This window comes from Oenanthe melanoleuca, chromosome 18 (genome assembly GCF_029582105.1).
Source record: "Oenanthe melanoleuca isolate GR-GAL-2019-014 chromosome 18, OMel1.0, whole genome shotgun sequence".
Lineage (NCBI taxonomy): Eukaryota > Metazoa > Chordata > Aves > Passeriformes > Muscicapidae > Oenanthe > Oenanthe melanoleuca.
In genome coordinates this window covers 916,866-933,943 of record NC_079351.1, presented here as the reverse complement: position 1 = coordinate 933,943, position 17,078 = coordinate 916,866, and the positions used below count along the sequence as shown (strand labels likewise).

Here is a 17,078-nt window from a genome sequence, read left to right as displayed (position 1 = left end):
GAAATGTCAGGCCCCGAGAGGTGCGAGCACACGCTGCTGCCGGGCGGGTGGGGCAGCCCCCGCTGCCTGTGGTGGGCACAGCCTGGCTGGAAACGAGCTCAGACCTCCAGCCCCGCCAGGAACACAAACACAGAGCACCAGCCAAGGGCAGCGCCGAGCTCCAGCACAGGAATCATCACCCCAGATCCTTCTGAGTGTGGCTGGGACCAACCTGGCCCCACGGACACGAGGGGAGCCCCAGCAGGGAGGAGCTGCCTTGGGGTCACCAGCAGAGCCCAGCCATGAATTTTGGGAGCAGAAAGTCAAGGGCAGCACACGGCAGGAACGCTTCTGGGGGGATGCAGGGCAGGGAGGAGCTGTGCCAACCCCAGCTCTCAGCCCAAGGAGGGATTGGTCAGGACCAGAGCAGTGGGAAAAGGGAAAGGAAAGGTCAGGGAAGAGAGAGGACTGTGCTGGATCGATGCAGCAGCTGAAATACCTGGAAGGAGTAAACACAGAGAGAAAGGAGGATTTGTTTAGGCAACCACGAGGGAGAACAGCTAGAAATGGGATAAGTTAAAAAAGAAGTGAGGTTGATTAGCAGGAGGAGAGCATCTGAGGCAGGGAACAGACTCAAGGCAAACCTGCTGAAACCCCACCACAGCAGAGAGGCAAAATGAGCAGAGCAAGCAGCCAGGGATCCTCAGCTTTTCCTCAGAAATTCCCAGAAATTGCTCGTGCCAGGCAGACCCTGGAGCAGCCACTGTCCCCTCCTGCAGCCCCACACACGACCCAGCGTGTCACTGGGGTTGGTTGGTGTGTCCAGCCAGGCACAGCAATGCTGGATCTGAGCCCTGGGATGTCTGAGGCTCTCCCACAGCCAGGAAAGGAGAGCAGAGCTCAGGATGAGCCCTGACCCAACCTCTCATGTAATACACCAAATAAAACAACAAGGAACAGCCACCACTGGCCACCACAGGAGCCCAAACACATTTCCCTGCCTTCTGTGGGGACACTGACCCTGCAAAGCCACAGGAACCACACAGGCACAGCACAGCCCTGGGAGGGGGCAACCAACCTCCCCCTGCCCTGCCCAGCACCCCAGCCATGGAAGGGAAGCTCAGCCCTGACGTGCTGCCCACCAGCCTGCCCAGCCCTGGCTGCAGCCACAGCTCCGTGGGCTCGGCTGCTGATGGTGATCCGAGGTGATGGCAGAGCGGATCCTGGGAGCTCCAGGGCCCCAGGCTGCCTCCCTCCCCCGGGAGGGGCTGTCTCCCCTCGTTATGGTCACATCTGCCTGGCCCCAGCCCTGCCCCAGCCTGGCACACGTGTGCTGTTACATAAAACCCAGAGCAGGATCCAGGGGAGAGCCGGCTCCAGCCAGCTCTGCTTCACCTTCTCCTGCCCAAAACCTTCCCCAGAGCAACAGCTCAGTGCTCAGGTTTGGTACCCAAATCTCACAGCACAGCCCTGAGCTGCACAGGCACTTCAGGAGCATTTCCAGGGATGGGGCAGCCACAGCTTCTCTGGGCACCTTCTGAAGGAGAATTTCTCCCAATATCCCATCTCTTCTCTTCTCTTCTCTTCTCTTCTCTTCTCTTCTCTTCTCTTCTCTTCTCTTCTCTTCTCTTCTCTTCTCTTCTCTTCTCTTCTCTTCTCTTCTCTTCTCTTCTCTTCTCTTCTCTTCTCTTCTCTTCTCTTCTCTTCTCTTCTCTTCTCTTCCTGCTGAGCTTTGAGTCCTTCCCTATTTGACTTTCACACAAACCTCATAACCTGGTTTGTGCAAACTCTCTGTCATTTGGAGCTTCCTGACCTACACCTAAAATTATTTCTCCTGATGGGAATATCCAAATGAGGTTTCAATGACAAAAGTTTAAAACCCCCCCAGGTTATTTGGCACAGAGGTATTCAATGCTTAGCACACTGCCATGGGAGCAGGGGTGGGTGAAGGCAGAGCCTGAGCTGCCACCCAGGGTCACTCACTGTCACCTGGGTCAGGCACAGCCTTTCAGGACAAACACCCAGCCCCAGCACTGCTATTTAGGCTGAATTACATCCAGTTTTGTCTTAGCCCCGTGCAGAAATCCAATTGCTCACATGGCTAATATGATTTGATAAATACTTTGAACCAACATAACTTCATTGCTGAGCTGCTGATTCAATCCAGGTCCCAAACCCATCATGACCTTGATTTCATGGCCTGATCACAACCAGCCTTTAATGAAATTACAGCACTTGAGCTTCCTTGGTGATTGTTTAATCTTAATATTGTTTTCATTCTTCTTCATCAGAGATGTGAAGTGAAAGGAATTGGTTTGCTCTCCTGGTTTTCAACACAGGTCAAGCCCCATCTCAGCTACTCCATGAAGAGGAGCCATGTGAGGCTCTCAGCCCTCACTCCTTGTGTGGAGAGCAGCTCAGGAGTGATTCATGAGGGATAAAAGCCTGGCTTAATGTGACACTCAGCAGCAACAACCCCCAAGCACAGCCTCACTCCTGACCATGGCAGACAGGGCTTGGGAGCTGGGACATCACCACCCCTGCATCCCCTGGGGCTGGGACATCACCCCTGCATCCCCTGGGGCTGGGACATCACCCCTGCATCCCCTGGAGCTGGGACATCACCACCCCTGCATCCCCTGGGGCTGGGACATCACCCCTGCATCCCCTGGGGCTGGGACATCACCCCTGCAGCCTGTGAGAGCTGGGACATCACCCCTGCATCCACTGGGGGCTGGGACATCACCCCTGCATCCCCTGGAGCTGGGACATCACCCCTGCAGCCCCTGGGGCTGGGACATCACCACCCCTGCATCCCCTGGAGCTGGGACATCACCCCTGCAGCCCCTGGGAGCTGGGACATCACCCCTGCAGCCCCTGGGGCTGGGACATCACCCCTGCAGCCCCTGGGGCAGGGAAATCACCCCTGCAGCCTGTGGGGCTGGGAAATCACCCCTGCAGGCCCTGGGGCTGGGACATCACCCCTGCAGCCCCTGGGAGCTGGGACATCACCCCTGCAGCCCCTGGGAGCTGGAGCTGGTTCTCAGCTATGTGAGCTCACCAGACTGCTTTAACTCCTCAGCCACTTAATGCTGCAAAACTGGTCCTGGTGTGGAAAACTCCACAAAACCAGCACTAGTCACCAAACAGAGACAGGTGACTGCAGACAGGCCTGGAGCAGCTCTGTCCATGCAGCAAGGGCTGATGCAGCTCAGGAGAATCCTCCTGCAAGAGTCTGTGGCCATCACACCCCCTCAGCCCCCTGCTCCCCATGGCTGGGTGCAGCCCCTGCTGAACTCCAGTATTCATTTTGCTTTATAAAGGGGGAACTGCTGAATTGACCAGTGAGGTGTTTGGGCTGTTGTGATGGATTTAGCAGAGTGGAGGCACAGCCCTTGCCCAGACCAGGGCTGTCCTGTGCCAAAAGCAGGGCCTGGTGGCCCCAAACCTGCTCCCACTCTGGGGAATGTTACATAAACCCAGAGGTCCCTGCAGGACAGGCCTGCTGCTGCTGGCAGGTGATGACAAGATGTGGCCACTCCACAAGTGGTGAAGAGGCAGAGAGGAGCAGTTCTGCTTCCCAGAGCATTAAATATGGAGGAAGATGATGACAGAGCACCAGACTCCTGGCTGGCAGCTGCCCCAGCAGCTTCACAGGATGAGCCTCCAGAAGAGCAAGATGTTATTGCTGCTCCAAGGAGGTGACACTTCAGCAGCAGCAGCTTCTCCCACGAGGAGAGAAGAACCAGCCACAGCCCATCAGGGACTCCAGGCTGATGGGTCTGTGTTCTCCAGCCTGCTGCAGCTGTCAGTACCCCAAAACCATCCCCAGTGCTTGAACAGACCACCAGAGGTTTGGCAAGTGGCTTTGGGCCAGCTCCACAGACCAGGCTGAGGGAAAGCAAAGCCCCACAAAGCTCTGTGTGTGCTCTGATCCACTCAAACCTGCTTTCACCTCCTCAAAGCCCAGTTTCAGCTCCCCAAAACCCAGTTTCAGCTCCTCAAAGCCCAGTTCCAGCCTAGCAAAGCCCAAAACAAAGCTCTCTCCTCTGCACCAACACCCACACAGCTCCAGGCTGGGCTCCCCCTCTCTCCAGTCCCAGGCAGAGGTAAAACAGTGCCCAGGGTGGCCCCAAACACTCTTTTTTCTGCTGAGGAAACACCAGCTCTGCAGCCAGCAGAGAAGAGAGGGGAAGTGCCCTCTTGGCTGCATTCAGCAATTTTAACTTTGTGTTCAGATCTAAGGCAAAGCAAACCCCTGCAGAGCACAGCAGAATCACAGAATATTCTGAGCTGGAAGGGTCTCATAGCTCTGTAAGCTCAAAAGCCATCTGAAGGCTTTTTTGGAGATAAGCACTTCCTAAATACTTACTGCTGGAAGATTAAAGGGAATGAGTGTCTGATCCTGTTTCCCTGCCTGAAGAGCTGTGCTAGCAGGGCTGTCCCAGCCCTGCCACATCCCAGCAGAAGGCTCAGCCCTCCCTCCATCCCTGTGGGATGGGGATCCCTGCCCCAGCTCTGGCAGGACAGGACAGGCTCTGGGAACAGTTCCCTGTCAGCAGCTCAGGGGGGTGACAGGTTTGATCCCCAGGCTGGGCTCGTCTGGCTCAGCAGGAATTTCAAAGCTGGGACTTGTGGAGGTGCCAGGCTCAGAGGGGGTTTGAGCTGCTCAGCTCTGGAGAGCACAGCAGAGCCCCCAGCACAGCAGTGGGGTCCATCAGTGACCCCAAATGGGATCCATGAGTGACCCTGAGTGGGATCCATCAGTGACCCCAAATGGGATCCATCAGTGACCCCAAATGGGATCCATCACTGACCCTGAGTGCCACAGCCCCTCATCACTGCTCTGGGTGCTCCTCAGTGGGACTCAGCCTTGTCTCCTGCTTTGTGGGGAGCTCTGAGTCCCCCCTGCCCACCCCTGAGTGCAGCCCCCGGGAGGGACCACACACATCATCACCCCTCACACCCCTCACACCATCACACCCCTCACACCCCTCATCACACCCCTCACACCATCACATGCTCTGATTCACTGCAGCCGCCCCCAGCGCCGCCCCCGCGGGAGGGGGAAGAGGCACAGCACAGAAATCACACACAGAACACCCTGCTGGGGAGAGAACAGCCTGACAGGGGACAGAGAACACCCTGCCAGGGAGAGAACAACCTGCTGGGGAGAGAACAGCCTGACAGGGGACAGAGAACACCCTGCTGGGGAGAGAACAGCCTGATAGGGGACAGAGAACACCCTGCCAGGGAGAGAACAACCTGCTGGGGAGAGAACAGCCTGATAGGGGACAGAGAACACCCTGCTGGGGAGAGAACACCCATCAGGGAGAGAACAACCTGCCAGGGAGAGAACAACCTGATGGGGAGAAAACACCCTGATATAGGGGAGAGAACAACCTGATAAGGAGAGAACAACCTGCTGGGGACAGAGAACACCCTGCCAGGGGAGAGAACAACCTGCCAGGGGAGAAAGAACACCCTGCCAGAGGGAGAGCACACCCATCAGGGAGGATGGATCAGGAATTCAGGATCCCTTGGGGCCATGTGTGAAGGCAAAGGGAGCAGAGCTCAGCCCCTCTGTGCCCAGGGAACAGCCCGTTCCCAGCCCTGCCTCCCCTCCCACCCACACCCTCCAAGGAAGCAGCAAACCCTTCCCAGGGGTTTCAGCAGCCCTGGGCCAGCCCTACCTGCAGCTCCTTGTCCGAGTATTTCTGGGGGTTCTTGCTGCCCTGGCTCTTCTTGCGGAGCTTCTTCAGCTCGGCCTGGCACTTGTCCAGGGAGTCCCCCTTGCTCCTCTGCTCTGTCTGGTACTTCTTCAGCGCAGCCTGGGTGCCACAGGAGAAAGTTCTGAGCCTTGGCAGCAGCTCCTGGTGCCAAGGGGTGGCAGGAGCCAGCAGAGCCCCTGGCAAAGGGGGATTCCCAGAGAGCAAATGGGGGACAGGGCTGTGTGACACCAGGGACACGTCTGTGCCTGGGGCAGGGGCTGTGGCGTGGCATGGCATCCCCCAGCAGGGATGGGGACACCCAGGGACACCCAGCAGGGATGGGGGACACCCAGGGACACCCAGGGACACCCAGCAGGGATGGGGGACACCCAGGGACACCCAGGAACACCCAGCAGGGATGGGGGACACCCAGGGACTCCCAGGGACACCCAGCAGGGATTGGGGACACCCAGGGACACCCAGGGACACCCAGGGACACCCAGCAGGGACAGGGGACACCCAGGGACACCCAGCAAGGATGGGGACACCCAGGGACCCCCAGGGACACCCAGGCCGGGCTGTGCCACTCACACACAGAACTCACACTCAGGTACCGCGAGTCCAGCTCCACCTTCTGCTCCAGCTGCGTCAGGAGCTCGTTGTGGAAGGACTTGAGCTGCAGGGAGAGAGAAAACACAGAGTGCTTGGGGAGGGAGGGCAGAGCTGCCTGGGAGCTGGGGATGGCTCTGGGGAGGGCACCAAGCAGGGCAGCACGGGCTGAGAGCAGCCAGGGACGGCTCAGAGAGCACAGCAGGGCTGGAGGGGATGCCCAAGCAGTGCAGACCCTTTAGAGCTCTGCAAACCCACAGCAGAGGGGCTGGTGCGTCTGGACAAGGCACAGAACAGCACTTGGCACCAACAGGGACCCTGGCACGCCAGGCTGGGCACTCACCATCTCCTCCAGCTGGTTCTGGATCTGCCTGTGCACCTCTGCCATCTGGAAGAGCACATCCCCTGCAGAGACAGGACAGGGGCTGTGAGGGACACCAGGGGACACCCCAGGGCTGGGGCAGGCAGCACCTGTGGCAAGGAGGGGTCCCCAGCCAGAGCCAGGGGCTCCTGGGGTACCCCCTGTGCCCACCTTTGGGGGCTGCAGTGAGCCAAGGCTCACCTGAGACATTCAGACAGGCAAACCCTGATGGGCAGGAGGGGCAGAGAGGATGAGCAGCACCCCAACAGCAGGGCAGCCCCAGCACAGGGACACACACAGCACTCAGAGCAGCCACAGGGCTGGGGCTGGGCCCTGGGATCCCCAGCACAGCCAAGGAATCCCAGCTCTGCTCTGCCACTTCCTCTCATTCTTCTTTGCCAGTGCAGGACTGCAGCCCCACACCCAGGGCTGCTCCTGGAGGAAGGGCTGTGTCCTGGCTCAGCAGGAGCTGTGGCTGGAGCCAGACTCACACAGGAGCATCTTCCAGGAGCAGAGCCAGCACTGAGAGCCCTGTCTCTGGATCAGAGCAAGCGTGGGGCAGCCCAGCTCTGTCAGCTCTTTCCAGGGCTGACTCTGGAAGCTTTTCCTTCCAGCATGGCAGGTTTTAGCCTCCCAAGAGGCTCCCAGCCTCTGTGGAGCTGTTTGGAAATGAAAGCCATGATCTCACTGGGGCAAGGGAAGGGGTGGGACCCTCTCCCCTTCCCAGCCTGTCCCCCATGTCCCTGGGCACATGGACCACGTGCCAGCAGAGTGTCAACACCCCCAGCTGACCAGGAGCAACCTGCCTCAACACTGCTGTGCCCTCCTGGCTGCAGCAATCCGTACTTTGCACCAGACACTGTGTCTGCAAACACAAAACCGAGTCCTTGGCAGGAGCAGCCCCTGTGCTGCAGTGCCAGAGCACAGGCAGGTGGCAGGGCCAGCGTCCCTCTGTGCCCCCTGGGAGGGCAGCAGTGCCCAGGGTGTCCCAGCAAGGCAGAGGGGAGCAAAGGACAGGCCCACATTCCCCCCAGGCTGCTCTCCAGGGGCTGAGCCTCCCAGCTGGCCAGCACACAGGTCTGCAGTGTCACACCTGGGCAGGGACAGCCCGGCCAGGGCCACCAGCCCAGCAGTGCCAGGAAGCAGCTCCTGCCCGGGCTGCCACGGCTCAATGGTGGGGAGTGCCTCAGTTCCCCCTGCAGGGAGGCCCTGGCCTCACACCAGGTGCTTTGTCAGGGGATCAATGTCATTGCTCCCAAAGCTCACACACCCCCTGCCCCTCTCCCTTCCCGTTTGGCTGGGGTGGAAATCCTGGGAACGCTGGTGTGGGGCTGGACAGGGACTGGGGCACCCAGAAATGACATCCCTGTCCCCAGAGCCAGCCCTGGGTGGGACAGAGGGCCCTGCACGCTCCTCTCCCCGGGAGCTGGCTGGTTCCCAGCAGCCAGGGTGGCTCCTGGTGCACTCTCAGCACTGATATCCATCTTTTGGGTTCAGCTTTCTCCTGCACTGCCACCCCCTCAGCTCCAGCCCCACATCAAAGGCAGCAGGGCAGAGCCTTTCCCACAGCACAGGCTGGCTGTGTCCCAGCCTGGCCAGGGGATCTGCTGTCCCCCAGCCCAGCCCCACGGGGTGGCAGGAAGGCAGCTGGACGCCTGCCCAGAGCCTCCTCAGCTTCCTGCACAGCCCCTCCCAGCTCCAGGCTCCCACCACCACCACTGCAAGCCTCATGGGCAGCAGCATTGGAGGCAAATCCCCCAACAGCAGCAGCAGGGTGTGAATTCCCACAGGGCACCCCAGTCCTGCTTCACAAAAAAACCTACAGCCCATGTGGGGCTGACAGGCATCACCCCAAACCCAGCCCAGGGATGAAGTTAAACTCTGGCTGAGGGATACCAGGGCAGCTGGAAAGCCCAAACAATCCAAAATTGGACTTGGAAAGAATGAGTGGCACTGTGCCAGGGGTTCAGGGTGAAATTTGGGGGAGCACCCCCGGAGCTGGGTGGCAGGGCTGGGGTGAGGCACAGGGCACACGCCCTGGCAGCAGCACAGCCACCCACAGAGGAATTCGTAAATAAAACACCTGAACTCGCAGTGTGCAGCAGGACAGGAGCTCAGGTCACTGTGTGAGCCAAAACACACATCCTGCAGGTGAAGGAGCCCCGGGTGAAGCATCCCAGCTACACCCGGAGCTGCACCCAGAGCTACACCCAGAGCTACACCCAGAGCTACAGCCAGAGCTACACACAGAGCTGCACCCAGAGCTACACCCAGAGCTACACACAGAGCTACACACAGAGCTGCACCCAGAGCTGCACCCAGAGCTACAGCCAGAGCTGCACCCAGAGCTACACACAGAGCTGCACCCAGAGCTGCACACAGAGCTACACCCAGAGCTACACCCAGAGCTACAGCCAGAGCTACACACAGAGCTACACCCAGAGCTACACCCAGAGCTACACCCAGAGCTACAGCCAGAGCTACACCCAGAGCTACACCCAGAGCTGCACCCAGAGCTACAGCCAGAGCTACACCCAGAGCTACACCCAGAGCTACACACAGAGCTGCACACAGAGCTACAGCCAGAGCTACAGCCAGAGCTACAGCCAGAGCTACACACAGAGCTACACCCAGAGCTACACCCAGAGCTGCACCCAGAGCTACAGCCAGAGCTACACCCAGAGCTACAGCCAGAGCTACAGCCAGAGCTACAGCCAGAGCTACACCCAGAGCTGCACCCAGAGCTACAGCCAGAGCTGCACCCAGAGCTACAGCCAGCGCTACACACAGAGCTGCACCCAGATACACCCAGAGCTACACACAGAGCTACACCCAGAGCTGCACACAGAGCTGCACACAGAGCTACAGCCAGCGCTACACACAGAGCTACACACAGAGCTACACACAGAGCTGCACACAGAGCTACAGCCAGAGCTACAGCCAGAGCTACAGCCAGAGCTACACACAGAGCTGCACCCGGAGCTACACCCGGAGCTGCACCCGGAGCTACACCCAGAGCTACACCCAGAGCTACAGCCAGAGCTGCACCCAGAGCTACACACAGAGCTACACCCAGAGCTACACCCAGAGCTACAGCCAGAGCTACAGCCAGAGCTATACACAGAGCTACAGCCAGAGCTACACACAGAGCTGCACCCAGAGCTACACACAGAGCTACACACAGAGCTACACACAGAGCTGCACCCAGATACACCCAGAGCTACACCCAGAGCTACACCCAGCGCTGCACCCAGAGCTACACCCAGAGCTACACCCAGAGCTACACCCAGCGCTACACCCAGATACACCCAGCGCTACACCCAGAGCTACACCCAGCGCTACACCCAGCTACACCCAGAGCTACACCCAGCGCTACACCCAGATACACCCAGCTACACCCAGCGCTACACCCAGAGCTACACCCAGCGCTACACCCAGCTACACCCAGCGCTACACCCAGCGCTACACCCAGCGCTACAGCCAGAGCTGCACACAGAGCTACACCCAGCGCTACACCCAGCTACACCCAGCGCTACACCCAGAGCCCGCAGGAGCGCGGGGCTCCCTCCTCCCCGCTGACTCACAGCCTCGCCCTGCCAGGGAGCTGCAGCAGCTGCTGTCCTGTCCCTTCCACACCCAGCCCGCACAGCCGAACAGGTTGTTCCACACCCCTCCCTGCTGCTGGCACCCGCTGCCCCTCCCGAGCTGAAGCAGGAGCCCAGCTCTCCAGGCCTGGCTTTGCACTTGACAGACTCAAGGTTATTTTTTTACCCCCCCTCTAAAACAGGATGTGGGCCGTTTCTAAGGAAAATACCAACTGTGCATTAACCGAGATTGCTCAGACAGAACTCTGAACTGTGCAGGGCTGCAAGGGCAGCAGGACAAGGTGGTGGCCAGTGGCCAGTGGCCATCTCCCTGCCCCAGCTGTGCCTCAGGACTTGGGCACATCCCCTAAAAACCAGCCAGCAATAACCCTGCCCACAAACAACTGGCTGCTCAAGATGTGATGCAGCCAAATTTGGGGGCTCAGTTTAATGGGGGGTTCAGTTAAATGGGGGCTCAGTTCAGTGGAGGCACAGTTTAAGGGGGGCTCAGTTTAATGGAGGGCACAGTTTAATGGGGGCTCAGTTTAAGGGGGGCTCAGTTTAATGGAGGACACAGTTTAATGGGGGCTCAGTTTAAGGGGGGCTCAGTTTAATGAGGGGCTCAGTTCAATGGGGGGCTCCATTTAAGGGGGGCTCAGTTTAATGGAGGGCACAGTTTAATGGAGGCACACTTTAAGGGGGGCTCAGTTTAAGGGGGGCTCAGTTTAAGGGGGGGCTCAGTTTAATGAGGGGCTCAGTTCAATGGGGGCTCAGTTTAATGGGGGGCTCCATTTAAGGGGGGCTCAGTTTAATGGAGAGCACAGTTTAATGGAGGCACAGTTTAATGGGGGCTCAGTTTAAGGGGGGCTCAGTTTAATGGAGGGCACAGTTTAATGGGGGCTCAGTTTAATGGAGGCACAGTTTAAGGGGGCTCAGTTTAAGGGGGGGCTCAGTGATCCCGAGTGGTCCCAACCTGCCCCAGGCTCACAGAGCAGCACAGGGACCCCTCCAGCCCCCTCTGGCTCCGTGGGTGCTGCTGCTCCCTGTGGCAGCTGGGACCATCCGTGTGCAGTGGGAAGGAGACGAGTGTGGGGAAACAATCAGCTTCTCCCCGCTGACTCATCCCTTTCCTCTCTCTCTCCACACGGGTTTCACTTCTGCCAGCCCCAGAGGATGGGTGATGTGCTGATAACTCATCAGCGCTGCTCCAGCCCCGCCTGGCACAGCCCGAGGCGTTTTTCTCTCGGTTATTAACAGCCCGGGTAAAGGGAAGAGCAGAAGCTTCCCAAGGCAGCCCAGCCTGGCTGGGCAGCTGCCATGGACCTTTCAGCAGGAAAACAGCAGAGCCTGGGATGTTCTGTGCCCCCCAGCCCCCCAGGATCCAGAGCCCAGTGAGTCCCCAGTGCTGTGGCAGAGCTGTACTGGTGGCACTGGTTAATTCCACACGCTCACACTGCCCAGCCTGGCCCCACACGATCCCATCCCTGCAGCAGCTCCAGAGGGGGAGCAAACACCTCCAGGAGCTGGAGCTGGGCACACACCCAGCCAAAAACCCTCCTCAAACCTGCCAAGCCCCCCAAACCCCCTCCTCAAACCTGCCAACTCCCCCCAAACCCCCTCCTCAAACCTGTCCAGCCCCCCAAAACCCCTCCTCAAACCTGCCCAGCCCCCCAGTGTTGCTGGCTGGCAGAAAGCAGCCCAAGGATGCTCACAGCACCCCTCCATCCCCCCAAAAAGGAGGGAGCATCCCTGCAGGATGTGCCCAGTGCCGGGGCACACAGCAGGTGGGAATCCTGGAAGCTGAAGGTGAAACCCAGACATTGCACACATCTGCCACTCGCTGGGAGCCCCAGGCAGGCCACAGGTGCTCACAGATGCTCCTTTGCAGCCCTGCAGCAGCACACAGCCAGCACAGGAGCCAGGGGTGGGGCAGCAGGAGCACCCCGTCCTAGAGAGGATTGTCCTGTGCTCCTGCAGCTCCCTTCCTTCCCCAGCACAAAGCTGTCACCCTCAAGGTGTTAAGTGCACCGTTAAGCCCAAATTTAAAGGATGGCCAGACCGACCTCGGCTCCCAGCCAGGAGCTCACCTCCACAGCAGGGACACTCCACAAATCACAGGGAAATGTTTCCTGGGGTTCTGTGCCAGCCTGGCCCCTGCTCTGGGTAGTTCCAGTGGACACCAGCAGCTCTGCTGGTCCCAAACCACAGCAGCCCCTGGGGCTCCAGGGTGACCTCTGGCACTGTGGGATCTATATCTGCACCTCCAGGAAGCATCTACCCGAAACAAGCACCAATCCAATTAACAGATTAACCCCTGCTCCCGAGGATCTGCTGCAGACAAAGAGTCTGAACCAGCAGAGCTGCAGGGGAAAGCCCCTGGATCCCTGGAAGTGCCCAGGATCAGAGCTTGGAGCAAGCTGGGAGGGTGGAAAGTGTCCCTGCCCACGGCAGGGGTGGAGCTGGATGAGCTGCAAAAATCTCATGCAGGCCAGGAAGGTGCCACTTCCCCATTCCACTGCGGGAACACAAAGCCACGATGTGCCAGGGGCTCCTCTCAGCCCAGCAGTGGCTCAGTAATTCCTGCCTGTGTGCCCTGTGTCACCCCAGCAGGGTGACACTCAGCAAGGGACCACCTGGATCCAGCCCTGGGGCTGCTCAGCCCCAGCATCCCAAACCTCCAGCTCTGCTCAGCAGGAGCAGAAAACCTCTTTCCATGACTTTGCCACGGCCTGGATTTCAAGGAGGACAAAAGAAACGTCTTGAGCAGCATCCAAGGGATGGAGGCAGGAGCTGGGCTGGGGCCAAAGTCACCTGAGGACTCGAGCATGAGGCTGGAGCTTCCTGGAAGGGGCTACAAACCTTCCCTGGGCACACACAGGCTGCTCACAGCAGCTCCTCCTCCCTAAAGCCGCTGTCACAACCACCAAGAGGTGAAGAGCAGCCCAGGAGCCTCTCAGGGCACAGCCCTGATCCCAAATTCCAGGGCCTGGCTAGCCCAGAGCAAACCCTGCTGCTGCTGGGGGCACCAGTGGCTCAGGAACAGCCCAAACCCTGCTCTGCACAGCCCAAAGTGCAGCCCTGGGGCTCAGACAGGCCCCAGCACTGAGAACTCAGCCCCAGAGCCGATTAGAGCCCCAGCATGACTGCTGTTATTGTGGCCACCTCTCCATTCCCACACGGGATTATCCTGTCTACACACAGCTCCCAAAATCTGATGGGGAATTCAGGAAAATGCACAGTGCTAAGCAGCCCAGGGGCTGAGGCCAGAGCAGAGCTGCAGACCCTGAGTGCCACCAGACAAACCTGCAGCACTGCTGGCATCACTGGGATGGGGCTGGGACACCAGGACAGCTCCCAGGTGAGGTGAGGGGGCCTGGAGGGAGAACTGTTATCTCAGATTTTTGTCCATGGAGGCTGGGAAGGTGAGCTGCAATCCTGTGGCCTTGGCTGACACCTTGAAGCAGTTTTCAATATAAAACCATGGAAGAAAATCCCACTCAGGGAGGGAGCTGGGGGGGCACAACATCAATGGAAGCAGCAGTGAGAGAATTCCTGTTTACCGTTCTAAAATGAACTCCTCATCCCTGGGAGTGCCCAAGGCCAGGCTGGACAGGCTGGGAGCTCCCTGGGATGCTGGAAGGTGTCCCTGCCCTGGATGGGCTTTAAGGTCCCTTCCAGCCCAAACCAGGCTGGGATGCTCTGAAATAACCCAGAGCCCCTTTCTGGCACTACCAGCATTCCCAGCCCAGGGACTGATAAGGCAAAGGTGTTCCCAGGAAAAGCTGCACCTCAGGCGAGCTCAGCCCTGACCAGAGCCTTTCCCAGCCCCTGTTTACACTGCTGCTGGGAGGGGGCCGTGCCCCAGCTGGTATCAGCTCCACTGAGCTGCTGCCAGAAATTTTATCTCAACTTTCTCCTGCCTGGAGCAGCTGCCACAGCAAATATCAGCAGAGCAGGAGGCTGAGCTGCCAGGAGCCTCCCTGGATGTGTCCACAGCAGGAGCAGTGATTTGGAAACATCTGAAACCCAGGAACACCCGAGCCACACACGGGGAGACGGCACCAAGGACACCAAACCCCTGTCCTGTGGTGGGAACCAGGAGCAGAAGACCCCAAAATCCAGGTTTGAAGTGAGAGCAAACCTGGAGCTGCTCTGAAGAGCCAGCAGGGTGGGGGTCCCCAGCTCCTGCCCCTCTGCCCCAGAACTCCCCTGCAGCAGGCAGAGCTGGGTGCCCCCAGCCCCAGAGAGGCCGAGGCAGCTCCTGCAGGCTCTGCAGCACACAGGGCTCTTTGTTTTATTTATTAAACACAAGCAGATTGCTCCAGGCAGCTTTAATCCACGACTCGGTTTCCATAGACACTTTAGTGCTTTCCCAGCACAGTCTGAGGCAGCAGCAGGGCTGGGGGAGCGGGGTCTGACACCAGCCCAGGGGCTGCCCCGGCTCCTCCAGCCCTCAGAGCCCTTTCAGCTCAACCTCCCGGTAATTGCCTGCCCGGAGAGACGCTTTAATGAGCACTTTGCCATGGTGCTGAGGCAGGGAGGGGGAGGAGGGAGGGGAGGAGGAGGAGGAGGAGGAGGAGGAGGGGTTCACCTGGGACTGCACAGACACGAGACCCAGCCCCTTCTCAGTCCATGGGAGCCTTAACAAGGAGCAGCATCCCAGGGGGAGCTGGGGGAGACACCTGGAACCATGGGGGGAACTGGGGGAGACACCTGGAACCATGGGGGGAACTGGGGGAGACACCTGGAACCATGGGGGGAGCTGGGGGAGACACCTGGAACCATGGGGGGAACTGGGACAGACACCTGGAACCATGGGGGGAACTGGGGAGACACCTGGAACCATGGGGGGAGCTGGGGGAGACACCTCAAACCATGGGGGGAGCTGGGGGAGACACCTCAAACCATGGGGGGAACTGGGGACACACCTGAACCATGGGGGGAACTGGGGGACACACCTGAACCATGGGGAGAACTGGGGGAGACACCTGGAACCACAGCTGTGAGGAGGGGGCACAGGGGATGCCTGGCAGCAGGGACACAGGCAAAGCAGCCCCCAGAGGATTTGCTGGGGAAATGTGAGTGTGAGAAAGGGGAGGAGGCAGAGGCACAGCTCGTGACTCTGCCATGGGCTGGGCAAGCAGCAGCCCTGGGCAGTGGGCACAGGGCAGAGCTCAGGGTGCCCCCAGCACAGCCCCTGCCCACATCCCCCTCTCCCCTTCCCCTCCAGAGCCCCAGCAGCTCAGCCCCAGCTCCTGGCCGAAATCTGCTGCTCCTCCTTTGCCAAGTGAGCAAAAACCAGCACAAAGCTGCTCTCCAAAAACACTCTGAGAGTACCAGGGGCTTTCCAAGGAAATCCAGAGGCACAGAGACAAGGCAGGAGCAGCCCCACACTGAGCTCGCTCTCCCCAGCAGCACCAAAGCTCTGCTTCACTCCTGGGCTGGCAATCTGCAATTCCACTGAGCAGCAAACTGGGGACTTACCCAATTCCTTGGATCCTTGGCTTTCACTGGCCAGCTCTCCCATCTTCACCAGAGCATCAAAGTACCCTTTTGCTGCATATGTCATGCCTAAAAAGCACCAAAAAAATGGAGGTGATGTTCTCCTCCATGCTGTTGGGAGTCCTGGGGCACTGAGGAGATGCTGGACACTAAAAGAGGCATTACCTCAAAGGGCTTAACCCCAGGGGAGGGAGCACACAGCAAACAGAGGAAAAACGAGCACAGAAAGCTGGAGCAGAGAGATTACAGGGTAATTTAGGATTAAAAAAGGTACGTGCAGGACTGTGGTGGCTTTCATTGCAGTGCAAGCATCAGGCTGCTAATGCTGCTCAGAGAAATCACTGCGGAATAATTGAATATCACAGACTTTCATTATAGCTCAGCCTTGTTTGTTGACATTCCAGCTACACACTTGACTCTAATCAGATAAGCAGGGGGTTTCCTCTAATCACAGAACACGCTGTACAGCCCCAGCTCCAGCCTTCCAACGCTGCCTCTGCTCTGCCTGCTGCTCTCTGTGCTCCCCCAGCTGCCCCAGCTCGGGGTCTGGGGGGAAGGATGAGCCAAGCTCAGAATTACAGGAAGATCCTCAGCTCCACAGCAGGGATGTGGGAAGAGCACAAAGCCAGAGATCACCCTGGTAACCCCCAGTGCCACGGGGGGTGGCATGGGACACACAGACCCACCTGCCAGGTAACCACAGCTGAGTTACCTGGAGGGTATTTCAGAAGAATAAATGAAAAACACAGTCCCAAGGGCAAGCAGCTCTTGTCAGACCCTCCCCCTTCTCAGCAGGGAAAAGCACCCCCAAACCAGGACCCCAGTGTGCTGGCATTCCCAGGAATTTCTGTGATTCCCTGGGATCAGAGTCCGCAGCCCCTGGGCACTGCCAGCACGGCTGGGTGAGCCATTAAATCCCAGTTCAAACCAGTGCCCAGCTGGCAGGACGCTGTGTCCAGGGACCTGGGAACAGGGGGAGGGATCAAAATCCCTCATGGGAACAGCCCTTGGCTCGTGGGGAAGAGAAGGTGCTGCAGGCAGGGCAGGAGCAGCCATCCCTCCCAAGGCTGGTCCCAACCCCAGCACTGCAGGGCAGGAGACACCAAAGGGTTTCCCTGCTGGCTGAGGATGATGACAGACTCTCCCCCACGGGCATTTGCACTGGGATTATTCCAAAATAAAATCCAGGAGACACGTGCAGCTCTGAAGGGAGCAGAGCCCTGCCTGGAAAAACACAGCTCTGGGTTGAGCCAAGCTTAAACCTCCTTAAAAACCCAGCTGAGGGAGGCCCAGGCAGTGCACAAAGCCAGTTTAAAAAATAGTCCATTTTGG

The 17,078-nt window shown here is 58.9% G+C and overlaps 1 protein-coding gene across 9 annotated transcripts in view; it reads right to left on the bottom strand.

The window, feature by feature from the left end:
• The window catches only part of BAIAP2 (BAR/IMD domain containing adaptor protein 2), a 39,834-nt gene that overhangs the window by 15,046 nt on the left and 7,710 nt on the right, over nt 1–17,078 (bottom strand). For all 9 annotated transcript variants that reach the window (XM_056505913.1, XM_056505916.1, XM_056505917.1 and 6 more), the window contains exons 3-6: nt 15,729–15,815; nt 6,643–6,704; nt 6,295–6,366; nt 5,673–5,810 (exon numbers count right to left, since the gene is read on the bottom strand). In XM_056505913.1, the coding sequence (XP_056361888.1) occupies nt 5,673–5,810; nt 6,295–6,366; nt 6,643–6,704; nt 15,729–15,815 (359 nt within the window). The remainder of the gene's footprint in view (nt 1–5,672; nt 5,811–6,294; nt 6,367–6,642; nt 6,705–15,728; nt 15,816–17,078) is intronic.